The 23267-nt window shown below is 27.4% G+C and overlaps 1 protein-coding gene across 1 annotated transcript in view; it reads left to right on the forward strand.

Moving 5' to 3' along the window:
- The first annotated feature begins 1485 nt into the window (after positions 1-1485).
- The window catches only part of LOC107456621 (uncharacterized), a 39020-nt gene continuing 17238 nt past the window's right edge, over positions 1486-23267 (forward strand). Inside the window, exon 1 of the mRNA XM_087150519.1 lies at positions 1486-2450. Within this exon, the coding sequence (XP_087006645.1) occupies positions 2273-2450 (178 nt within the window). The 5' untranslated portion in view covers positions 1486-2272. The remainder of the gene's footprint in view (positions 2451-23267) is intronic.

Below are 23267 nucleotides of genomic sequence, written 5' to 3' on the forward strand. Positions count from 1 at the left end.
AAAAAATAAAACTTGCTAAAAAGATGTTAAAAATAAGCCTGCTTTTCTGTAATTTTGTTTCTGTTGGAATTTCGTGTTTAGAAAACTTAAATTTAATTTAACATTTCTCTGACCTTCCGTTTTTCAATATCTACCGTTTTATTTTATCAAACTTACTTATACTATTGAAAGTAAATAATTTAAAATTGCAATTCTGCGTAGGTACCCATAAATCAAATAAAAATTTCTTAATATGTGTAAAAAAGCGTAATAATGAAAATAATATGTCTTAGCATTACAACCATCTATTTTTTAATCGACAATTATTTTATTAAGTCCATATTGACCCTTAAAAAGTAAATAATTTAAAATCATATTACGCATCAATTTCGATAAATCAAATTTCAATTTCTTGAGTTATGCAAAAAATTGTAAAATTAAAGATAACAAGTCTTCAACGTTTTACAGCCAATAATTTTTTAATAGTTTAATAACCCCCTGCTTTATTAAATTCGTATTTATTCTAAAAAGTGAATAATTTTAAATCATATTGCACCACAATTCCCATAAATCAAATTACATTTTCTTAAGTTATATAAAAAACCGTTGTAATGAAGATAAAATGTCTTCCACGTTTCGCAGCTACCCATTTTTTAATAACCATAAGTTTTCTAAAATTTACTCTAAAAAATTAATAATTTGTAATCATACTACGTATCAAATCCCATAAATAAAATTTCAATTTCCTCAACTATTAAAAAAGTGTTTTACTGATGTAAACATGTCTTTAAACATTTAAAATATGCCTTTTTTTTAATAGCCACCTTTTTTATTAAATTCTTTTTTACCCTTGAAAGTAAATAATTTAAAGTCATAATACGCATCTACTCCCATAAATCAAATTTCAATTTCCTAAATTATGTAAAAAATTTCAAAAATAAAGTTAACATAAGTGAAATGATTTAAAAGAGAAATTCTCTATCAATTTGCATTAAATTATTCAAATTTCAAAAACCTAGTTACCACCTTATTTACAAAATTTATTTCAACTTCATCTTTGACAAAAACTTATAAAGGAGGGCCCCTTACTGCAAAATCTAACTCAAGTATCGTAAAAAGCCCGAAAGCACTTTCGCTATAGCTATTTATCGTACAAACATCCACGGGAACAAAGAAAAACGTACCCAGATGCTTCACCGTGCATCTATAACTTGAATATATGCATTTATATATTTTTATACACAAACCCCTTCCCACCTCCCATTTGCCGTTATCTATCCATTCCAAATACATAACTGAATTGCATCTTGCTTTCGGTTCCACCAATACGAAACAAGCGCTTCCTATCCTGTATTCTAATAAGGCGTGTTTAATTTCACCTGCTAGTCCAGCCCTCAGACTGTTACGTCATTAAAGAAGGTATCTTGTATTGGCCAATCAGATGTCTCGCTCAGAAATGTAAGCGCCTACCTTATGATTTGTAAACGTGGTAAAAACATTTTTCCTGGACACATTTTCACTACCGTTTAAGAGAGGATTAATCGGCGGGAGAGAGTTTAGTTGTTTAATGCTTCGGATCAAAGATCGTCTGCTCCATTTAGCTTTTTATCGTTTTTATTGTTAGAGAGGAAATGTTCTAAGCGCCAACTTGTAATTCGATTAACGAAATTAATGTAAAGTATTTTGCTAAATGAACTATTTTTCTTGTCATTTAATTAGTTATTGCGGAAAAGATTTTGAGTAGAAAATAGATGGCGATAAAGATTTTAAACGAATCGCTTTAAAAATTCAACAATTTCGAAGAGTAAATGTATTCAGTTAACTTTCAAAGAAGTTTAAAAAATAATAAGGATACAGAATTTTAATATGATAATTAAATTTTAGATAAGGAAGTCTTCTTAAGAATATTCCAAAAAAAAAAAAAAACTTACTTTTCAGATTGTAAATGATTACGATGCATCGATTAACTTTAATTGAATGAATTTTGAAAAAATAAAACTATGTTCTGAAAATCAAAAACATAGATGAATTAGCAATTCTGTGTTATATAAAAATTTATATAAAGATTATATTTTAACTTGCAAAATCGATATTATTCATTAATGGTGCAATCAATAAAAATTAATTATACTTATGTTTTGCAAACACTTATATCGAGTAAGCTTTTGCCGTAAGCAACTAATCAATCATTTAAAGATTGACATCTGTAAAGTGATTAGACATTAGGCTTAGCAGTAAAAAATAAGCGAAAAAATCTTGCTTTTATTTTTTTAGTTAACTATTTAACTAATATATGTTGAGTGACGCCGACCCGGGTGGTTTTTTGGTGAGTGCGATGCTAAATTCTCGAATGAGATCGTTTCTTATCCGGGACATTCTGGGTCCAGCAGATGAACAGAGACCTGACTTGGTAATTAAAGACTGTGACGTTTTCCACCAACAAACTATTAATTCAAGTGGCTGTCCGAACGGTGAGTATTAAATTTTAAAAATTTGAATTAATGAATAATTTTTTATTTTATACGAAAATTCTCTTATTATTATCGCTATTACATTAAAATTAATATTATCATCACTAGGGAAATTCATCTGGATAAATTTGTCAACAATATTTGTTTCATTTTATCAGTAGAATAATTAGTCCATGTTTAATTTTTCTAATGCTTTTGACCACAATTGTAAGAGCACAAATACTCTTATATATATGGAAAGAAAGTACTTTTTTTTGGTATAATTATTGCACTGCCGTGCAATAGAGAAATCAACATAAGCGAAAGAATTTTAAAATTGAGATTTTCATGCTATTAACACGTTGAATGCCACGGGGGTTACCGGAGACCGGCGAAGCCAAGATTATTAGAAACACATAATTCGAGTAAATTTTAAATTTTTTTAAATATTATTATCGTTACTAAAATGGTTTGAAGAAATTAATGCAATATAGAACACACATAAATAGTTTTATTTAGATACACAGAGATGCTAACTTGCTCCGGACAGCGAATAAATATTTTCAAGTGGTTGTTTATTAATTGTGATTCTTGGTTTAATGAATTCAATTTAGTAGATTTTTATCAATTTAGTAGATTATTTACAATTTAGTAGATTATTACTATCTCTAAACAATTCGTAGGCTTATATAATTCACCACTTTTTTCAGATTTGTTTGGCTAAACCTTTTAAAAACGAACAACATCTGTCAAATATTTGCAAATTAAGTATAATATAAAAGTTATTATAATAGTTATTTACCGTTGTGACCAGACGAGCAAGTCATGTAAAATTAGCGTGTCATTCAACGTGTTAATATTTTTGTATAATAATCTACCTATAGCAAAAAAAAAAAAAAAAAATTTTTTTTTTAAAGCAAATTTCACTTTATTAGTTTTTGAAATTTTATATATTTTTTTAGCTACCAGTTTTATTACTTATCCGATTTACTTTCAGGCCTGGTAGGGTTGTTGCTCAGCTTCCAATTTTTTTTTTATCACTATTTGAATTAAAATGATAGAAAAACAAAGTAAAAACTTAAAAAATTTAGAAAAAACCTTTGGAACAAATTTTGTTTGCACTTTAAAATTTGATTTTTAGGTCTTTCTATATTCAAATCCATCGCCTGAAATCGTAAAATCAAATAATTATTCAAATTTAGGAATACAGTAACTTACTTAATATATAGTTGCAATTTTTATGCTCTTCGAGTAAGAGTTTTATTAGTCGTAGTAAAACAACAGTTTAACAACACATTAGAGGATTATTTTGAGTTTCACTTACATATTATAACATAATTTAATGTTTGCTAATAATACTTTTATCTGTGCGTTTAAGTTATTTAGATATAAAAGTAATAAAAACATGTCGAATCAATTTTATTAAATCAAGAATCAAATATTAATGAGGAAATTATGCTATCTGAAATACAAAAATAAAATATTTGGGGGGGGGGAGAAGCCAACTTCTTCGGATTTTAGCCAAATATTTCCCCGAAGTGTATGCTTCAACATTACTTCTAATCCGGAAGTATGTTAAAAGTGGTGGGGAAATAATCAAGCGTAATCTCAGCGATGACAAATTGCTCCGGACAGCGGATAAATATAGTCTAGAGATAATATTTTAATTTATAATTCTTGGTTTTGTGAATTCAAGTTATAGGGGTTTTACTTACCACTATTTTTAAATAACTCCAAGGCTGACATGATATGCTACTTTCCAACAGTTAAGTTGTAGTAAGCCTTTTAGAAAAGTATTCTTAATTAACCGAAAATCTGTAAGTTTTAGTTTGCAGTTCTCTACCGATTTTCAAATCCGGAGCAGTTGGCATCTCTGTAAATTAATTACTTTTGCCAGTATTTAAGAGAATTGAACTATATTGTAATAAATATCTGGGCCTATTCATCTTCAACTTTGTGGTGTTTTGATGAGGTGGTGGAATGAAAATGAAGAATTGTGTTTAAAAGCGTATTGGTCGTTAAGCGTATTGGTCGAGGTACCTGCCTTCCGGCACTAGCCTCTTCATCTGAGATTAAGTTTAAGATGATTTCAACATCGACAATTAAATCATCATCGACATAAAACATCAGATATACTATATAATATGCCTGTTAAGCTTGCTGAGATTTTAAAACACGTGTTTATTATTTAATTTTAATATTGTTTTAAATGTCATTAAGGGCTTGAGTTAGCAATAATATCGTGAACCCGCTATTATTTTTAGTTTAAAAAAATATTCCATTTTGTTGCATATTTTTTAATTTATATAACTGTCGTTTTTCTTTTGGAGGAATATAAACACTTTTTGACAAAATTTTTGTATTTTGCGTGAGTGCATACTTTATTTGCTATGAAATGTTAGAATAAAACTCAAGCATGTATCCCTAGCTGATTTGAAAATGTTGATATATTAACACCCAGGGTGTTAATTATAGGCGTTATAAGCGTTGAATATGTCTCTCTTGGTGTTAGAGTAAAAAGAAACACTATGTAGGCATTCAGTAATTGCAAAAAAATAGACTATGAAAAATTCCGGATAAAATTTTTTGGTGCCGGTACTTTTCACCGAGAAATGCGTTTTTATCGGAACATGTTACGGAACAAAAAAATCTGATACACTGCACTTTTTCCAAAGATATTTATCGTGATATCACTGAATCACTATAATTTAATAAATATTACAGTAAATATTACGGTATAATAATTTACGGTAAAAATGGACTTTATGGATGATGCACCCAAATAGCAGGCACTTCATACCATTTTGAAAATCGAAGTTTTTTACTGTGCATATATATATATATATATATATATATATATATATATATATATATATATATATATATATATATGCAGAGATGCCAACTTGCTCCGCTTTGCAAAATAGTATTTTCCAGCGGTAACGAAATTTAAGTTACTTTTAGTTTAGTATTTTTAATTTTAATTAATTATTCCACCACTAAATATCAAAAATTATAAGAATCATATAACATGTAACCTAAAAGCATTATTTGGTTACTGCTTTGTAAAGTAAGCGTAACTACGCTTATTTTACAAGTTATACTATTCAATTTGCTACCAATTTATTAAAACTTTTCCAGAGAGAGGAGCAGTTGGCATCCCTGTATATATATATATATATATATATATATATATATATATATATATATATATATATATATATATATATACAGTGGAGCATCGTTTATACGACGATCACTTATACGACGTTTATATTTATACGACGTTTTAGTGTGGTCCCAAATCATTCCTATTCATTTTAATGTAAAAATATATCGTTTATACGACGCACAGAATCGGTCATACGTCGGTTTTTAGATTTTGTTCACGCTTATTTAATTTTTTATTTTTTCTTGTGTATTTTAAAAAAGGGTGGAATTTGCCAACATGAATGATACAGAAAAGGGTGACAACAAGAATTCTTGGATGACGACCGTAATTTTTACTAGATGACTGAAAAAAACTAGACAATATTACGAAGAGGCAAAGGCGTAAAATTTTGCTGTTTATCGACCTATGTCCAGCGTACCCATCGATACTAATTATTTTGGAAAATGTAAAAGCTCTCTTTTTTCCTGCAAATTGCTCAAGTGCGCTTCAGCCATTAGATTTGGCCGTGATTAGAAATTTAAATTGCGTCATAGAAAGCAGTAAGTTCAACTCGCTATTCAAAGCATTGTAGAGACCAATAGCAAGAAAATATAATTAAAGGTAACATGCATTCAAGTTGCTCACTACAATTTTTCTTCTTTGGTTATTTGTTTGTTTTGCTTTGTCTAATTTAGAAATGTATGTAAATCAACACGTTAAACATTAAAATTAACTGAAAACAGAGTTAGTTTCAGTTTTAGAAGTAAAAATCGATTATACGACGTTATCGTTTATACGACGTTTTTCGGTGGTCCCTTCGGCGTCGTATAAACGATGCTCCACTGTATATATATATATATATATATATATATATATATATATATATATATATATATATATATATATATATATATATATATATATATATATATATATATATATATATATATACGCAGAGATGCCAACTTGCTCCGGACAGAAAATAAATATTTTAAAGTGGTAGTTTATCAATTGTGATTTTTCGTTTAATAAATTCAATTTAGTAGATTTTTATCCACCACTATTTCTAAATAATTCGTTGACTTATATAATTCGCCACTTTAAAGCTTTTATGACTTGCTATACCTTTTAAAAAGTAAGCATGGTAAAGTAAAATGATTATTATGTCAGTTTTCGCTCATTTCCTTCTTGATATTTACAGAATTTCAGTCCAGATCAGCAGCAATGTAATAGTAATTTGAATTCATATTTTGAACATTACTGTCGGTTTTTGTTTTGATTTTTAAATACGATAAAAATTGCATTTTGCGCAAAGTTTAATTATTTTAATTGTTATATGAATGGGACAAAATGAAATATAAGTCGTAATTGTCCTGATAAATCAGGAAAGTGCCTATTTTGAGAATAAAAAATGGTGATACAGATAGTTGAGTAAGCAATCATGATTTGCAAAAATAATTTGATCTCTCCAAATGATTTTATTCCTTTCACTACCGCTTATGGGTTTTAATTGAAGAGTAATAAGCATTATTCAGACCTGCCGGCTTTTACTCTTTCAGAGAAAGTATTTCTCCAGGGATAGTAAAAGACTAATTTAAATGCAATTGCAGATAAAACGAACTTTTCACAATTGCATACCTGCCAACGCTTACGGTTTTCAAAAAACTTTTTCCTAGTTGTAGAATAATGCCAATGAAATTGAAATTGTATGTTGGTGTTTCGTAAAAATTTAGCCAACGCAATCCGAGTCTAAACAAGCATATCATATATATGTTTAAATTATTCAAATGTAATGGAAGTCAAAATCATTTTAAACCGTATTTATTTCATGAGGATGAGAAAAAAAAAGTTGAAAAAAGAAAACTTGGCATTTTAAGCAAACAAACTTCTCACTTTTTAAAGCTTTCTTTCTGATATCAAATTAAATGCAACTTAAACAAAAAAAAAAGCATAATTGTTTATTTATTTAAAATAGTTTTATCATTCATAATTGGTAAATTTGTTTTCACTAATAATTAGGGATTATTTTCATTGACGACGAGTTTTATTCATCGATCCATTTTTCATGATACCAGCACAAGTGGCATTTCTGCACTAAGACAATGACTAAAAAAATCGTTTGCGATCATGTACCTTCGATAACATTTTGAAGTCAATGGACGTAACCTTCAAGTACGACCAACCTCCATTAACAACCATTTTACTGTGGAACTGAGAGTGGTCGCTTACGAGAAGTTTCACTGTATTAACATAAATTCTTCCGGGAAAACCGGAAGAGTTAGCAAGTATAATTGCCTATTTGAGTGATGAGTCAGTTGCTTACACTCACTTTTGTTTCTATAATTCAGAGACGCCAACTGCTCCGGATTTGACAAAATATATTAAAAAACGGTAGAGAACCACAAGCTAAAATTTGCGGACTTTCGGTTAATTTTCCCGACATTTTAAAAGGCTCAACACTGCTTACTTGTGATCAAGTGGCCTTTATTACGAACCTCTGAATTATTTATAAGTAGTAGTTAGTAAGAATCATATTAATCGAATTTTCTAAACCAAAAATCATACATTAAAAGAGTACCACTTGAAAATGTTTATCCATTGTCCGAAGCAAGTCGGCATCTCTGATAATTTGCTCATGCATGTAACATTTAAAAAAAAAATTAGTTGTAGTCAAAATCGTATTTATTAAGTAAAATTAATAATTTGAAAAATTTAAAAAAAAGATTCATTATCACTTTAAATATAAAAAGGAAATACTATTGACAATCTGTGGTTGTTGGTAGTTACGGCATTATTTAACTTGTAAGATCTAGTTGTTCGTATTGCAGTTTTGATTGCTTCTTATAGTTACATTCAGTAGAAATTTTAGAAAATTGTTTTTAGTATAAATAAATAATATAAATTATTTATATAATCTCCTCGCAAAATTATACACAGTAAAATCCGAGAGTGTACCCACACATGGGATGAATTTAGGAAAAATTTACCTTCTCTTATGCTGGGTTGTCACGAACGACTAAAAATGCAAAAAGTGCTGACTAATAAAATTCAAATTTTAATTAAAAGAAATTAAAATTAACAACTTTTATGGCATATTTTTATCAGTTTACTATTGAAAGTGACTCTAAATTTGACATAACCGTCATAGTTGCCAACTCTTCCGGTTTTTCCCGGAAGATTTTAATTTTGTATTTAAAGTGGTACCGAAACTCATGTCATGCCATTAAAATTTTTGAATTATAATACTAATTATAAATTCGTTTGACCACCTCTACATATAAATAATTACAACGAATATATAATACCATACTAATCTTTACGATAGCGAATTTTAACCTAGTCAAAATATAAATATATTTTTGAGAAAGATTATTTTTCGGTAATTGTTTTACTACCACTTGGAAAATTCATTCTCAGAAAGAGTGAAAGTTGGCAGGTATGCATAACCTGATGTGATAGTACTAAGATGAAGGGTCTGTATTGTACCCTGGGGCGAATGAAACGCCTGACAGCAATGCGTATTTTCTTTTAAATACGAACAATTAGAAACGTATGTCACTGTGGTAGTTATGATTCAATAATTAAAGTGATAATAAATAAATGAGAATGAATTGAGTTTCTATAACTTTTTACAGTTTTAGTCGCCTGTGCCATCCCTGCTTATGCAAGAGTACACTCTTTACAGAGATGCCAACTGCTCCGGACAAGCCAAAATAATTACAAAAACGGTAAATAACTACAAAGTAAATTTTGCATATATTTGACTATTTTTGCTTTCTTTTTAAGAGGTATAGTATAGCCATTAGTACTAAAAAGTGGTGAATTATATAAATCTAATAATTATTTAGAAATAGTGGTGGATAAAAATCTACTAAATTGAATTTATTAAACCAAGAATTACAATTGATAAACTACCACTTTAAAATATATATTTGCTGTCCGGAGCAAGTTGGCATCTCTGCTCTTATATAATACCTACAAGTTTAAGATTTTTTTTTAAATTTCGAGTAATAAAATGCAACTAGAATAAAATCTTTAATCGTTTGTCACAAAGTTTGCATCAGTTTATTTCAGTTCTGAATTAATTCAAAAGCTTCACTTCATTCATAGTTTCAATGGGCCATAAAAATTTAAGAAAAATCGGATAAATATTTAATAATTATTATTAGAATAAAATCTTTAATCGTTTGTCACAAAGTTTGCATCAGTTTATTTCAGTTCTGAATTAATTCAAAAGCTTCACTTCATTCATAGTTTCAATGGGCCATAAAAATTTAAGAAAAATCGGATAAATATTTAATAATTATTATTAGAATAAAATCTTTAATCGTTTGTCACAAAGTTTGCATCAGTTTATTTCAGTTCTGAATTAATTCAAAAGCTTCACTTCATTCATAGTTTCAATGGGCCATAAAAATTTAAGAAAAATCGGATAAATATTTAATAATTATTATTAGAATAAAATCTTTAATCGTTTGTCACAAAGTTTGCATCAGTTTATTTCAGTTCTGAATTAATTCAAAAGCTTCACTTCATTCATAGTTTCAATGGGCCATAAAAATTTAAGAAAAATCGGATAAATATTTAATAATTATTATTAGAATAAAATCTTTAATCGTTTGTCACAAAGTTTGCATCAGTTTATTTCAGTTCTGAATTAATTCAAAAGCTTCACTTCATTCATAGTTTCAATGGGCCATAAAAATTTAAGAAAAATCGGATAAATATTTAATAATTATTATTAGAATAAAATCTTTAATCGTTTGTCACAAAGTTTGCATCAGTTTATTTCAGTTCTGAATTAATTCAAAAGCTTCACTTCATTCATAGTTTCAATGGGCCATAAAAATTTAAGAAAAATCAGATAAATATTTAATAATTATTATTAGAATAAAATCTTTAATCGTTTGTCACAAAGTTTGCATCAGTTTATTTCAGTTCTGAATTAATTCAAAAGCTTCACTTCATTCATAGTTTCAATGGGCCATAAAAATTTAAGAAAAATCAGATAAATATTTAATAATTATTATTAGAATAAAATCTTTAATCGTTTGTCACAAAGTTTGCATCAGTTTATTTCAGTTCTGAATTAATTCAAAAGCTTCACTTCATTCATAGTTTCAATGGGCCATAAAAATTTAAGAAAAATCAGATAAATATTTAATAATTATTATTAGAATAAAATCTTTAATCGTTTGTCACAAAGTTTGCATCAGTTTATTTCAGTTCTGAATTAATTCAAAAGCTTCACTTCATTCATAGTTTCAATGGGCCATAAAAATTTAAGAAAAATCAGATAAATATGGAACAATTATCGATATTTCAATATAATTGTGACCACCGCTATAATTTTTTTGGACATAATGCATCCGTGAGAAAATATATAATTTTTTAAGCGACCACAGTCGGGAACTTAGTTGGAAATTTCAAATTAATTTTAACCATTTTGATTAGTTTAAACACTTATTTATATCTCTATTATTTCTTATATAGTTCATTATATTAGATGTATATTTCCTTTTAGTTAGAAATGTATTTTGGTAGATGGGAATTAGTCAAAACAATTTTTTTATTCCACTTTCAAAATTTCTCCCGGTTATGGTTCACCTGCTTTGTCAGGCCACTAAATAATAAAATGCCATCTTATCACTTACACAAAAAAAAAATGTTAGCACCTGTAAAATTTCCTTTTTAAATCTCGCGATGAGTCCTACTTACAGGGATGCAAAATCGCTAATTTTTTCTAGTGGATGCAACATTTATAACTTATTCAATTTATAACTTATTTAATTCATAACTTAATAGGTAAAAACTGAGGAAGCTAAATTAATATATTTTCCCAGTATAAATATTTTGCATCTTTTTGTACCATAAATTGATAAAAAACTGAGAAGCTAAAGCATTTGTACCATAGCTTTTTGTACTATAAATTGATAAAAAACTGAGAAGCTAAAGCATTATATTTTCTCAATTTAAATATCTTGCATACATTTATACCATAAATAGATAAAAACTGATGAAGCTAAAATGATATATCTTTTTCATCATAAATATTGCATCTTTTTATATCAGAAATATATAAAAACGGAGGAAGCTAAAATAATATATTTTTTCAACTTAAATATTTTGTATCTTTTTACAATAGAAACAGATAAAAACTGAGGAATTTTTGCTTAGATATTTGAAAAGAGCATAAAAATATCAAAGTTCTGGCTATATATAAGCTATATATTGTAGATACAGATTCGAAACTCTTGCAACTGCAGGTTTTTGATTTCCCGCTTCAATTTCATTCGTATTCCCAATCTTTTAAATCGTTGAATTATAACATAATTCTAATTTTTAATTAAATATAGCTATTTTATCTTACTATTCATTTCGATGCTTATTTATAAAATACCATGGTTCAATTAAAAATGATCCCGGCAAATGTTTTTTTTTTAATGCGGGATTGATGAAAATGACTACAAAATTAAATGAATGTCGGTCCAGTTTTCTGCCAACATGAGAAACACTTAAATGAGGCAATTTATCTAAACGTCAGTGAGATTTGATTTCGACCGAATTAAATGCGAAATTTAATCACGCATGTTAAAGGAAAACGTTTATCACTCTAAGAATCAGTCATCTTAATACTAAATTAAGATTTTAAGCTGAAATCTCAATACGTAATTTAGAGAATTAAATTGGTTAATAACTCAGTTGGTAAAATTTAAAGCGTAATTATGACAAAGTTTAATAAACATATGAAATAAATTTAATTTCAAGTTTGCGGATGAAATGGAACGACTTAGATTTAATTCAAATGTTAGGCAAATTTAATTACATCATGCGTGACTAAATGAAATACTATAAGAACTAGCCAATAAATATTAACAAAACCGTAAGCAAAATTTATGTTATTAAAATATCATATTTAAACTATACAATTATATTTTTTGTTTAAATATCAACGGAATAGTGAATTTGGATTGAAAATCTTAGTCAGGCATTGGCAAGTGCGAAATTAGACGGTAATTTTCAAGTGATAAACTTTAGGTCCTTGTTGTTTTAAGAATAGTTGTTGCTAAACGTTTAAAAGCATATAATTTTACATTTCTTGCGGTCTGCGACATTTATTGAATTAGTGTTACCTGATTGACTACATTATACCAGGAAGATAAAAATTTTTAAAATTATTATTTCCATGATTTACTTATAGATAGAAATGCGTAATGGTTTTTGTGATAGATAAATGATAAATTCAGTGTTTGATATCCTTTATTTGGCTGTGATAAAACAATTTATTTTGCAATTATAAGGATAAATTATTTCAACTATGCATATACCTAATATTTTTAGAGAATATTGTTAGGATTTATTTAATTAAATTATTTATAAGTAGTTGTAGTCAAAAACATCATAAATCACTTTTGTTAAACAAAGATAAGAATATAAACATATAATTTTTTTTTACCATTTTAAAAATAAAGGTAATGTGTAAAATCTGACTTTAATACTGTGCTTCAGTACTATATTTGTGTTCCGTGTGCTTTAACACGTTCACGCCGGGAAAAGTGAAAATACTGGTGCGAGAAAAGAGAAAATACTGGTAGAAGAACTATTTCAATATTAGATAATATTAGGGAGGAGTCAATCCATTCTCAACAATAACAATTCACTGTAAGGAAATTTATCACGGCGAAGAAGCAATTCAATATAAAAATTGCATCCGTTAAAAACAATTGGTGGTTATGGATTTTTATTATTCCCAGAAAAAAACTAAAAAATGAAATTTATTGTTACCAGTTTTTACTCCGGTGCGCTGCCAAGATGAGGCAATCTAGCGTGACCCACCGGTGGGTCACCCCGGCGTGAACGTGTTAAGTCGAAGTTTCAATTGAGGAAACCCAAGAAGTTTAAAATATTTAACGGCATCCCAGAATTTATGAAATTTGACTGTAGCACGCTTAATTTAAGTTTACGGAACTCCTATTGTAAAATTTGTATAATTGTTTATTTTTTTAATTCTTTAATTTTTAAATTTAAAAGATTAACCCTTTCGCGCCGACTGTCACAAATACGTGACAGCAAAAAACCGTATCAATCAGATTAAGAAGATAAAACTGGTAATCAAAGTATTTCTTTAGCAGTTTATTTGTAGGCGGAGTTATAATTTTTTGATTTATTTAATTCACCATTACTTTGTTCAAAATAAAACTATTTAGTTATACTTTGAATTAACATTGATTATATATATGATTAAACTAACAATAATTAAAATAAAAGCAAAGTAAGTCTGTCAAATTAGTAACTACTACATTTAAGTTACCGTTTTTTATTTAATTGCAACTTGATTCTGATTTTGTACGAATGCTTTTCTGAATCACCCGTCCCCAAGGGGTTAATGCATGACTTTTTCAATTACAAAAGTGGGGAAAATGCTACTTTGAAAATAATGTTTAAATTTTGTGTGTATTTCTTTTGGAGATAACTCAAGTTTTACAAAAAGAAAATAACCAAATAAGAAAATAAATAAGTAAGAAAATAAATAAGAAAATAAATTAATAAATAAAATATAAATTGAAATAAATAAATAAACATAACTTGAAATAAAGAAATATAAATTGAAGTAAATAAACATAGCTTGAAATAAATAAATATAAATTGAAATAAATAAGTATAAATTGAAATAAATAAATATAAATTGAAATAAATAAATATAAATTGAAATTAATAAATAATTAAAAAAAATATGTACTGATATAAAAAATTTTAAAAAAATATATAAATACAAATAAATAAATTGCGGAAAAATATGCATTGAAATGAATAAATAATTAAAACAATATAAATTAATACAAATAAATTATTGAAAAAAATAAATATTGAAGTAAAAAAATTATTTAAAAAGGATATAACGAAATAAATAAATAATTAAAAAAATGTAAATTAAAGTAAAGAAATATTTAAAAACTATAGTCAAATTAAAAAAAGAATCATAATTATAGTTTCTGATTTACAGATACAAATTAGAAACTCAAGTTACTATTAGAAACTTCATAATATCCAAAGAAGAGAGTGAGGTAAGACCGGGTTCTCCATTGTGTGAAAATCAGTACCGTTTTCTAGCAGTCGTTCTCTTCTTGTGTAAAAATCAGTACCGTTCATACTCTGAATTACTCTTTCATAGATGAAGGAAATGCCGCATCGGCATGTTGTAGTAGATTTACTCCCGGTTTCTGTGTAGATAAGTTTGTTGTACTATGTCAACCCTCCACTGTCTCTTTGTTTTTAAACTAGTCTTATTTATTGATCATTAGAGTTATAAAAATTATTTTAGCTCAGTTTATAATATGTTTAGTAAAGATTCATGCTCTAACAGGATTCCGGGTAATTGTCCTTCACTCTCTTCCACTTTGAGTACGGCCTTGACTACATCACATCTGAATTACATGCATAATTTTCTTAAATTAAAATATAAAATCGAAATGTCTATTACTTTTTTACTGAAATTCTAGTACATCAAAATTTTTCATAGAATTACACCGTTAGAAAATTATAAGAATGGTTAAATAAGAAGATAAGGTAAGATTGGTTAAATAAAAATGTATTTAATTCTTGTTTTACAATATTTAAGCAAAACAGTGAAATAATTGTAAATAAGATGGTTATAAACTATTTATAGTGTGAAAAACCGTTTATTAACTGTTTTCACCTAATACAGTTAAACAACCAGAATTTTTTCGCACCAACTAAGCCTACCTAACGAAGCCACTGAGTTCCTTACAACTGCGTATATATTATAGCCTAGACGGCTAATCTCTCAGTTTCATGATAGACAGAACTGGGTTTTAAATCTCAGTGTTAACATCACACTATTCCTTTCAAGATATGAAGAGTTTCTAGCGTCCTTCACTCTGAAATGACCATTACCTAACAAAACATATAGCTTCTGCGTCCAGTTAAATTTCTTTTTCCACGGTTTTGAAACCACGCTAGTTGTAAAGCTTTAAAAAACCGTATAGTTTTGTATTCATGGGCTTATAACCATGCTAGTTGTAAACGGTTTCAAAACCGTAAAGGTAAAATGTGTTCGTTACCGTAAATTTTTTGGTTTATCGGATGGGCAGACTGTAACCATAACTTTAGAATGAAAATTCTAACAGTTCACTAGTGAGATAAAAACGGGTGATTTGACTTTTCTAGAGAAAAAAAATCATTTCTAAAAAAAAGTAGTGCGCTTATGACTTTTCAGGAATAACATATAGTGCGCAACTAAATAATGAGCATCTTGATTAATCCGACAGTTTCTAGGCCTGACAGTTTAGCTCCAACATGCTTTTTAATCTTAGCTACTCAGTCTTACCTCTCTTTCCCCTATAACAGGTAAACAGGCATTTTTTAATTTTTTTTCAATTTTTAAATATGCATTTCAAAAAAGAATATCAGTGATTTAGTAAATATTAAACTTATATTTTAACATTTCGGTACATAGTAACTGAGACTCCAACTACTACAGATTCTCCGTAGTTTTTTGGAAAGTATTTTTCCTAGTGGTAGCACTGGTAATTTATTAATATTTTAATAAATTAGAATTAAAAAAATTTTGTCTATCACTAAATACAAGGAAATTAAGTAGATATATGTAAGGTCGTGTAGACAAATGCTTAACTTCCAATAAATTTAAAAAAAAAATCTGTTTCAAAAAATTCTGTTGTATGTTCACTACAACAGAAAAAATAATTCTCAACAGACTCAAATAGCTGAATTCCCGATAGTAAATAGGGTTTTTAAACAGCTTCCAACTTATACCTTCGTTGGAAAGAATTTTTTAGAGTGGTAATATAATATTACTTAAGGTATGATAAATTTTCTAAAGATTAAGCTAGTTTATCTACACATAAAAACATAATTGTAGCCATAATAAAATTAATACATTTTATATTAATTTTTCATGGAAGGCAAAGCAATTTATGATTTCGTCTTTAAAATTAGGATCTTTTTGGTAAAATATAAATAATGCTACCAGTAAAATTTTTTTTTCTCAATGATCGTACAAGTAATAGTATATGTTAAAGCTATTACGTTCAGCTGGAGTTAAGTGATCAATTTACAATTTTGTAAGTATTAAATTTATATTATAAAATAATAAATATTAAATTTAGTGCTTTCAGTTGGAGTTTAGTGATTTATTAATGACTTAATAAATATTTAATTTATACTTAATTTGTACAGATTAAATTTAGTACGTATAGTAGGAATTTTTGATTAATCAATGATTTAGTAAATATTAAATTTATGTTTGATTAAATAATAAATGTTAAAGTTATTACGTTTAACAGGAGTTTAGTGATCAATCTATAATTAAGTAAGCATTAAATTTATACTTATTAAATAGTAAATATGAATTGTACATTCACCTACAGTTTAGCGATTAATCAACATTAACGATTTAGTGAGCATTAAATTTATATTTGGTTAAATAATAAATAAAGTTATAATAATAAACTGGAGTTTAGTTAATAGCCTGCTATTTAGTATAAATTAAATAGTTATTTCATTTGTAAATATTCATAATTAATTTACTTAAATTTATATTTCATTTAAATTTATTATGTTAAACTGGAGTTTAGCGATCAGTAGCATCGCTGATTTATTTTATCTGAAGTTTATCATACTTCAATAGATTTGAATACAGTTTTTGTAAAACTTATATTTTATTCTTTAAACCACCATTACATACGAAATCTTTATAAAAATATCCCTCTTTGGAGATCAAAGAATTTCCAGTATCCTGTTAGCACGGAAAGTTCGTCATTTCCATCACAAAACTTCACACCCCCTGTCGGTCTCAGTGGGGGTGCTTCCCCAACCCCCCAAATCACACCAACCTTTGCCCCTCTATCCAATACACAAAGCCATGATTACATTTATATAAACCAAAGTAGGACCGATAAATTAGAAAGTGTATCGTGGTCTTTGATCTATTGGGGAAGGTTTTTCATCACTCTATTAGCCATCTCTCTGGGTGAGAGGGTAAGGGAAGATTATCCTCGACCCCCCTTACCTAACTTCTGACACCTTTTTAAAGAATAAAAAGAGAGTGGCAACAACAGGAAGGGGGGGATTATTTGATTTTGAATCATGCCAGAAAAGGTTTTGTTATTACTGAAGCGTTATGCTTGGCTATTAAATTTTCGGAATTTTGGCGGTGATTTTATGCGAGCTAGATTATTCCTCCTCCTCTGTCCCCATGTATTATCGTAACACTCATGCAGTGATGAAGGAATAATAGATAAAAATATGCAAGGTGTTGGCGATGGAAGGTATTTTAACGATCGGGAAATGTATTTTATTCATTTGTAAATGAAGTCCTGGTGGTTTTTCAAGAGCTGGTGACTTTTTTTGACGATCCTATTTTAAGTTTCTTTATGGAATTTAATCATACATTTGAAAGTACTTTATTATATTACTATAATTTTTTTTTACGTGGACTTTATTTTCCTGTTGTCAGTTTGAAATTGCATGTAGTTTAGGATGTTTATAATGCTTATAAAATATAAAATGGTTCTCTGCAGGCTCCGTACTAAGGCTCGATTGGTAATTTTGTTTTCAATAAAATATGTTTTAGGTATCTCGAATTTGTATTAAAATTTTATTTAATTTTTCTGTTTGAAATTTTGGATAAAATTTTTAAATTATGCTTAAATGAAAGCAATAGTTTAAGAGTTTATATATATCTATAAAAATATGTAGTTTGATATGTTTTAATATTTAATTACAAATTAAATGACACTAATATATAAATATTTTTCTATTTTAATTTATTTGTTTTTTGAGATGGTAGAAAATGTGTGTATGTCCACAAATAATGTAACTCTTTTTTTGCGTAATAAAAATAATGTATTTAAATATTTTTATTTTATAAATATAGGTATGAAAAGCAAAATTTTACTTAAGAATATTTAAATAGAAAATTGTTATTGTAAAATTAATTAGTTAGTACAAACGTTGTTTTCTACTTTAAACTTGAAAAACCTAATCGTTTGGACTGTTCGCAAACGCTTTAAAGACAAAGAATCTTTCTCAGCAGGTTTATAGTAAAAAAATGCTAATAATAAATAGTTAAATAAAATAATTATGTTAATAAAATTGTATTGAACGATCGTTGCCATGAAAAAAAGATTGTCTAAATTTTTTTGATTTAAATGAATTTTTTTTAAAAATTTTTTATTCATAATTTTTTTTTCATATTTTATATAAAAATTTATATTATTTTTCTTAATTTTTTTTCTCTAAGAGAACTATGATTCTAGAAGTAAATTCTAATCATGTTTATGCTTAGAAAAACATGAAGTTATGAAGAAAACTTAGAAAACTTAGAAAACTTAGTTATGAAGTTATTTTTTTTAAATAAATTAATTAACAAATCTCACAATTTTTTAGCACGTTAAAACATTATTTTAAGTAGATTAATTAAAATAATTTTCTTTTGACTTCAACTTTTCATTTATTTTAAATTTTCGCGAAGTTTGAATTATCTTTAACAAACTGTTTTTGCTAATTTTTTTTTATGTCTGAAATGAATTTAGAAAAAGAATAATTATAGAGACAAACTTAACTTAAAACGACAACAAAAGGCTCTTAAGTGTTGATGAATTAGTAAAGCAGTTTAATTTTAAATTAAAAAATTCTCTTGAAGCATTGTTCAGTCATTTTACTACAGCTTTGTCAATTCTTTCCAAACGTACAATGTTGCAGTTAAGCACTCTAATGTTTTATATTTTGATTTTTAAATAAAATAGTTTACTTTCCTTTTTTTAACCCTATTAAAATATAAAAATATTTTTGCTTACAATTCTACTTTGGTTATTATAACCTTACCACTTGAAAAATTTCTCTTCAGTAAAAGGGAAAGCCATTCGTTTATTTTTAAATATCCAAAGAAACAAGTCATTAAATACAATAAACAAATTAATTAATAGAAACAGGGAAGCTTTTCCCCCCCTTTTTTTGGAATTTCAACGATAAAGAAACCATCAAATTCTCACATAACTTATGTAAATTGAGGAAAACACTTGATTCCACACTTTAGACGGATTAGTCTAGCTAATCTATAGATGAGTTTTTAATGTGCATGATTACGGCTTTCGCGCTTTAGTAGTAACATATAAAAGGTTAAAAAGGATCTCGGTTCTAGAAATGGTTTTAAAAAACAATTTGAAAATGATTGTATTTATTTATTTTCCTTTGGACGGATTATTTTTCTTTAACCTGTATTCCACTTTCTCACGCTACGAGTGAAAAGTAAATAGCTCTTATTACCAGTTGATAGTAGGGTGTCAGGAGGATACTGTTTTGTTAAAAATTACATTTACCTGCGTCACCTTAGTGTGTAAAAAAGTACCCAAACAGTATTTCTAAAGCTTATTTTGCGCCCTCAACTTCCACCCCCCGAAGTTCACTTCTAGGTAGGCCACCCCCGCAGTGATTCTAAACGCCCACTGTATACTAGAATATATTAAAAAAAAAATATGTAAACATCTTCGGCCTCAGAATTTTTTCATTCTGTTTGTAACATTTAAAAGAAGAAAAATGAGCTGAATGATTTTGGTTTTTCAAAGAGTGATACTAGGATAACATACCTGCTACCTACTACGCTTTCTGTAAAATATTTTATGAAGTACACATTTAAAAACTAAAGCTTTCATAATTTTTGGTAATTTTGCCAAAATGTTAAAAGTTTCACTGCGAAAGTGCTGGAACTAAGAGGAGTTGATATATACTTTTGAATCATTTATATGTAGTGGTGTGGAAAAAAAAAGTTTAAATGAATAAAAAATAATACATTGAAACATTAACTTAGCTACCAGTAGAATAAATTTTTGCAAAAAGCATAGAAAGTTGGCAGCTCTATGATAATGCAATAGACTATTTTTGTGTTTTATTCACCTTAATATTTTTATACGCACTTATAATTTTTTTTTTCATTGCAAAAATTAAAATAACATTTGTTTTCTTTAAAATGAATATTAAGTTTATTATTTTGTTTTATCGGTATCGAATTCGTGCAAATTTAATTTAATAATAATTTTTTTTAAATAACATGCATTTTAAACAGTTTCACTCGAAATTTTCATTCAAACTCTCGCTTTGCAAAATACATTACGCAGACACGACAACTTCCTCCGAGTAAATATTTTCGACTGGTAGTCTTTAATGAATGATTTTTGGTTTAATAAATTTGATTTCTTTGTTTTTTTTTACTTACCATTACCTCTTAGTAATTGAAATGCTTATGTGACATGCACCTTTGTTTCAATTATAGTGTTGCCAACTTGCTCTGATTCGTAACGAAAATATTCGTTCATTCGTTGTTGTAGAACTGGGCATCTGAGGCCTAAATGGCCCTTTTCCCATTCATCTTGAAATAACTCATGACGGGAACATACGTAGGAGAGATGTGATGTAGGCTCGGAATCGAACCTGAAATGAGATAAAATGAAGAAAGGCATCATGGTGAGGTATAGCAGGCGTGATGGTGGGTAACGAAAATATTTTAAACGAACGAATATACGAATATATAATTATTTAATGAAAATACGAAAGTAGTAGTGAAAGTAGCTTATTTTTTAGTGGTAATGAGTGGTTCAGTTTAAATATTTTTTCCACCACTATATATAAAAAATTCAAAGTATCAAATGACACACAACTTTATTGCAGTTGTCTCGTGTTGACTTTTTTAAGGAAGAAGCGTAATTCTTACTATGTAAGGTTTTACTATGTAATTTGCAACCAATTCATAAAAACTTTTGCTGAAAGTGGAGCAGTTGGCATCCTTGTAATTAAGTCGTGTTGAGTCTTATAAAAAGTAGACAAAATTAGCCTAAAATCAGCAAATTTTAGTTTGCAGTTCTCTTCTGCTTTTTAAAATATTATTATTTTTTGACTAATCTGGGACTGTTGGAATCTATGCGCTACGCATGTTGATTTCAAAATGGAATAATTATTAAAAATATATTCATAACTAAAGAAATGGCCAGTTCGATTTTTTGTTATCAGTTATAAATGTTGAAATACTAGATTTTTGTTGTTCTTGTCAGATTTATGTTGTAATTCAATAAGATATTACGTATTATTTAAATAGTCAATTAAGCCATAATCGAAATTGAAATAAATTAATTATATATATATAGATATTTCGTTTTTGTCTTTGCGTGTTCATCCATCAGATGATTTATAAATGAAGAAAATACTACGTTGTAATTTTCTTATCAATAGAATTTTTAAAGGTCATTAAATAACATTTTTAAAATTAATCATTTGCTTCATCTACAATCATTCTTTAATGATTGGCTTTTACTTTTTTGTTACAATATATACTGCTTTTATGTTATGTCGTTAGAATTCGAACATAGGTCATTATAAGACTTTTAAAAATATTATTAATTTGCTTAGTTTTAGTTAGTTTACGAAGTTAATTTGGGTGAATATTTTCTTACTTTAGAAATCGATTTAGTTTGTTTAATTGCATTCAAAAAATTGTTCACTTAGATGTGCAGGCTGGCGTGCTCAATATAATGTACGGCTTATAAACTCTTGTTAAGTTACAGAATAGAAAGCGCATATTAGAGAAGCTGATTCTTTAATTTTTTTTCCGATTTTTCAAAACCAAAATGAAAAATTTGCTGCTGATTGGGTTAAAAATTCGAATTTTTAAATTCAAATAAAAAAAAAAAATAGTAGCCTGAAAAAGATATTTCTCATTAGAAATTATTTAATTAGATTAATGAATAAAATACTTATGTTCAACTTAATTTCGCTAGGACTATTTAATTCTTAAATGTCTTAAGTTTTTAAGCTTTCCGTTTCTGTAATAATGTTTCTCTTGAATTTTGGTTTTACAAACCTAATTTATCCCAAAATACATGTAAACTAAAAAGGGAAACTGGCAAGTTCATTTGTAATACACCCGGCTTAAGAGAAAGTTTCTAAAGACAGCATTTATTTACCTTAATTTTCAGAAAGTTATGGATTTATTTACAATTTTTGAAATTTCTCTGGGCAAAATATGCTGTAGACAGTTGTAAAAGTTCATTTTAATTTTTATGAAAATATTCTTACAGCAATTTTCAGTTTTCCTTCATAATTTTTAGTATTTTAAATGTCAATATTTTTTACCTAACTTTTACAACCTCTTTAACTACTTTTTTTTTTACTTTTAAAAATCCCTATTCATCACAAAATGGGAAAGTTTTGATATTCATCGGCAAGTACCCACATATATCAACTATTCTCTTCAATTGTCTAAGCCACAGCGATACAGTTAGACGTTAAAATTTAAAATGTCAGTTTGATTGCTTTTAATGTCCAATCAGATGAGACATTGGATTGCAGATTCTTAAAAATCACTGAAACCAAAATCAATTCGAAGTTTCCAAACTCATCGTTTTATTAATTTTTTTTTCTTACGAAAAAACTTTAATGCTAATTTTCCTTTCCACGTATTTTTCCTTATTTTCAAAAATCCCTATTCATCATAAAAAGGGAAAGTTTTTACAATCATCGGCACAAGTACTCACATAAATCAACTAATCTCTACTTTTGTCGAAACAGATCAAAGTAACATTCAAAAAAAAAAACTTTCCCGAATCTTGAATTGAAATTGGAAGAAAAAAAAATAATAAAAAAACATTCCACGAAGT

The sequence above is a fragment of the Parasteatoda tepidariorum genome, chromosome 9, assembly GCF_982258835.1.
Source record: "Parasteatoda tepidariorum strain Cologne lab strain chromosome 9, Ptep-v5.0, whole genome shotgun sequence".
Classification (NCBI taxonomy): Eukaryota; Metazoa; Arthropoda; class Arachnida; order Araneae; family Theridiidae; genus Parasteatoda; species Parasteatoda tepidariorum.